This window comes from Panicum virgatum, chromosome 2K (genome assembly GCF_016808335.1).
Source record: "Panicum virgatum strain AP13 chromosome 2K, P.virgatum_v5, whole genome shotgun sequence".
NCBI lineage: Eukaryota > Viridiplantae > Streptophyta > Magnoliopsida > Poales > Poaceae > Panicum > Panicum virgatum.
The window spans coordinates 15,059,388-15,063,601 of NC_053137.1; the positions used below are offsets into that span (position 1 = coordinate 15,059,388).

General features: G+C 44.7%; 1 protein-coding gene across 1 annotated transcript; it reads left to right on the forward strand.

Annotated features, from left to right (window-relative positions):
• Positions 1–1,063: 1,063 nt before the first annotated feature.
• Positions 1,064–3,552, forward strand: LOC120668520 (paramyosin-like). Its single transcript, XM_039948264.1, has 2 exons — positions 1,064–1,416; positions 1,514–3,552. Exons 1-2 carry the CDS (start codon positions 1,368–1,370, stop codon positions 3,445–3,447), a joined length of 1,983 nt encoding a protein of 660 aa, XP_039804198.1. The 5' UTR covers positions 1,064–1,367; the 3' UTR covers positions 3,448–3,552.
• The last annotated feature ends 662 nt before the right edge of the window (positions 3,553–4,214 follow it).

The following is a 4,214-nucleotide window of genomic DNA, read 5'->3' on the forward strand; positions in this document are numbered from 1 at the left end:
TTCATAATTTCGCCGTGTGCCAAATGATTGCCGTGTGTAATAGGCTAGACACACGGCAAACAAGGCTTTTTTGCCATGTGCTAGGCCTTTGCCGTGGGCTTTATTTGGTAGCACACGGTAAAAGGACACCTTTACCGTGCGTTGGGACTTTGCCATGTGTTTTTTTGTCCTGACACACGGCAAAGAAAATATTTGCCATGTGCCAGTTAGTTGCCGTGTGCCCTTTCTACTGGCACACGGCAAAAGGTGAGGTTTGCCGTGTGCTCGAGTTTTGGCACATGTCAAAGTATTTCCCACACGGCAAACTGGAGGTTTTTTGGTAGTGCAACTTAGATCAGCAGAAGACGACCAATAATATACGCATACTGATATGATTTACTAGTGCTGTATATATATATATATATATATATATATATATATATATATTATATATGGAGCATATCTGTCGGCAGGCATGTGATTCGCCCAGAACACACACAGTTACTTTGACAGGGAAACATCCAATAATTGACCAGTGACCCACACAGAAAAGGGATTTTGGCCAATGGAGAGGGGTATGTATGCCGACACGTACGCCTGTTCAATGCTAGTAGCACGCAGGAGATTCCGTATCCCAGTACGTACGGTGTGTCGTAAAAATGAAACACTGTACTCAATCCCAGAATAACCTCGCTCGTTCGTGTGTGAAAACTCTCCCATAACTGTCTAATAAGTATATTTTAATAATGGGGAGAAAAAAGCATCATCATTCGCCTTCAAGGCCTGAATTTACCATATTAATTAACTAGAGAAAAAAACCAAAATGGCCCTAATACATGTTCATAAAGTACTGCCATTGTCATTAAAGAAACTAACACCAATAGCTTTCTTTTCATTTTGTGCATCTTGTGCATCTTGTGGTTGTGATATTATTTCTACAAACATTGTAAAAAAAAATTAAAGGATCGATATATTATAGCATCCTAGAGTATCAGTTAACCACAAGTATCAGTTAACGTCAAGCTGGCAGAAGATGCAAGTGGACTATTCAGATATATCGAATTATCCATTGCTGGCCACAACGTCCCAGCAAGTACAGACGAGCTGCTTCTCCATCCCTCTTTCTCACCGACACTCCACCCTCTGTCTCCCCTCTGCGCCATTCCTCTTCTGCACCAATACTCCATCCCTTCTCTGCCCTGCGTCTTCCATCTTCCTCATCGACACTTCATCCCCTCTGTCCTTTCCTTCTCCCATCTTGTATAAATTCACCGAGGAGCAGCTGCAGCAGGGGCAGGAACACGGAGCTCATCCTTCGGCTGAGTTCACTGCAAAGATAACCAGAGGCGTCTTGCACCTCCGAGGAGTGTGTGGCAACAGCAACAGACATGGCGTTGCCGACCTCTACAAGCCTCCAGACCAGGTCGTGGTATGCAGGTGGGCGAAGAGATTGTTTTCTTCTCCGTCCAATTCCTGTGCATCATGGTGCCATGTCTTCTCTCCTCTAATGCCCATTCTAAAACATGAGCTGCAGATCTCTTCACGGATGACAGGGTAAAGTCCCTATCACAACAAATCTCGGCGCTTCGGGACGCGGTGTGGGAGTTGGAGCTCAAAAAGACCCAACTCCTCCGTGAGAAGGGTAAACTAGAGAAGCAATTGGAGGAGACCAAGGCGGCGGCTAAGGAGTTCGCAACCGACAAGGAGGAGGTGGAGAGGAGCTTGAAAGGTGAAATTGATAAGCTTCGGCTAGAGGTTTTGGTTGTAGAGGAAAAACATAGCAAGTCTGAAGAAGCGGTTGAGAAGCTCAAGTTGGAATTAGCGGCATTGGCGGAGGTAAAAGAGGCAGCTGCGAAGGCATTTGATGCTGAGAAGGCAAAAATGGTGAAGGAATCCGAGGATCTTAAGAGGAGGATAGGGGAAATCCAGGCAAGCAAGGATTTGGTGGATGGTGAAAATGACAAGCTTAAGTCAGAGCTTCTGACTGCAGAGCAAAAATATAGCTTGTCTGAAGCAGAGGTTGAGAGGCTCAAGATGGAATTGGATACATTGGCGGCAGCGAAGGAGGCAGCCGCCAACGCATTTGATGCTGAGAAGGCTGACATCATGAAGGAATTGGAGGACCTCAAAACAAAGGTGGAAGCAATCCAGGCCAGCAAGGATTTGATGACGGCTGAAAATGATAAGCATAAGTTGGAGATTCTGACCGCAAAGGAGAAACTTAACATCTATGAAGCAGAGGTTCAAAGGCTCAAGAAGGAACTAAGTGAGCTAGCAGAGGCGAAGGAGGCGGTTGTCAAGGCATTTGATGCTGAGAAGGTAGAAATCATGAAGGAATCAGAGGACCTCAAAAAACAGGTCGAGGAAATCCAGGCCAGTAAGGATTTGGTAATGGATGAAAATGATAGGCTTCGGTTGGAAGTTCTGACCATAGAGCAAAAATATAGCATGTTCAAAGCAGAGGTTGAGAGGCTCAAGATGGAACTAAATACCCTAGAAGAGGCAGAGAAGGTAGCTGCGAAGGCATTTGATGCTGAGAAAGCAGAAATCATGAAGGAAACAGAGGAGCTCAAGAGGAAGGTGGAGCAAATCAAGGCCAGCAAGGATTTGGCCATAGATGAAAATGATAAGCTTCGGTCGGAGGTTCAAACAGCAGTGCAGAAATATAGCATGTCTGAAGCAGAGGTTGAAAGCCTCAAGACTGAATTGGATTCACTAGTAGGGGAGAAGGAGGCAGCTGCTGAGGCATTTGATATTGAGAAGGCAGAAATCAAGAAAGAATTGGAGGACCTCAAGATAAAGGTGGAGGAAATCCAGGCCAACAAGGATTTGGTGATGAGTGAAAATGCTAAGCTTCGGTCAGAGGTTCTGACCGCACAAGAGAAGCATAGCGTGTTTGAAGCAGAAATTGAGAGCCTCAAGATGGAACTAAGTGCATTAGTGGAGGCGAAGGAGGCAGCTGCCAAGGCATTTGACAATGAGAAGGCAAAAATCATAAAGGAATCAGAAGACCTTATGAGAAAGGTGGTGGAAAGCCAGGCCATCAAGGAAGCAGCTGAGGAAGCAAAGCGCGACAAGGATGCTCAGGTTGATAAACTGAGGGCTGAGTTGGAGGGGCTTCATGTTTCTATGTCGCAACTGCAAGCATCCTATAACGATCTTGATACCAAAAGTTCACATTTGAATGAGGAGAAGAATTCGGTCCAGAAAGCACTGGATGCTGAAAAGGCTGAAACAGCCGTCATGAAGTCGAAAATTGAGGCACTTGAGAATTACAATACTGAAAAGGACGGTGAGATTGGCAAACTGAAAGCCGCATTGGAAGAAAAGATGGGGAAGATCGATATCCTCAGCAAGGACATTGAACTGCTACATGTCACAGCGGCTGAGGAGAAAAGGAAGAAAAAGTGTGGCATTCCGGCTAATTTGTCAGCAAAGACATGCTTATCATCATGTATCCCGAAATAATCAGATTGCCAACATGTTGTATTACCACATAATGGTGATTGGTTGGTACTATGTAATGAAATAAAACTTTCGCTTCCATCATGTATTGAGTTTTCGTTCTATTGATTTCTCTGTATTTTATGAAGCCGGTATTTTCAACACTTTGATAAAAATATGCCACATGAAAGACTATTACCCAAAAAAAGCTAATCTCCCTTTAGTAATGACCCCAATTATAGACAAATGGTTGGGACTTTACATTGTCCATAACGTTTAACGTTTAGCTACCATATTGGGAAATCTTAAATGTTCGCCATGCAATTGACATGATACACTTCACAAAGAATCTTTGCGTCAACCTAATAGGATTCTTGGGGGTGTATGTTGACAGTCCTTAAGTGCCATTTTCAACCGTCAACTATACTCAATAATGAAGGAAAACCATATGCCTTACTCGCATATTTGTATCACTAACCTCGCTCCACAGTTGTTGTTGAGTTTTGTACATTTCAGATGAGCAAGAGCTGAATAAGATGAAAACAGACAGTAGACGCCGTACAACTACGCAAAATATCGCATCCGGCATCACACCCTTACAAAGAGGGCCCACATGTCAGAGGAAATGGGGCCTACACGCAAGATGCACCAGAGGATTAGGATAAGGATCAAAGAATATACCATCCAGCAGAAGATCAGCTCGTTTGGCTGATAGGTGGGGTCGGCCGACCCCTAGGGTCGGCCGAACCTGGCATGCAACGCGTCCAGGTGCATCTCGGGGAGGAGTCACG

Coding starts and splice junctions, on each gene's coding strand:
- LOC120668520 (XM_039948264.1), top strand. CDS start 1,368: ATGGCGTTGCCGACCTCTACAAGCCTCCAGACCAGGTCGTGGTATGCA. Junction 1,417..1,513: donor GACCAGGTCGTGGTATGCAG/GTGGGCGAAGAG, acceptor CATGAGCTGCAG/ATCTCTTCACGGATGACAGG.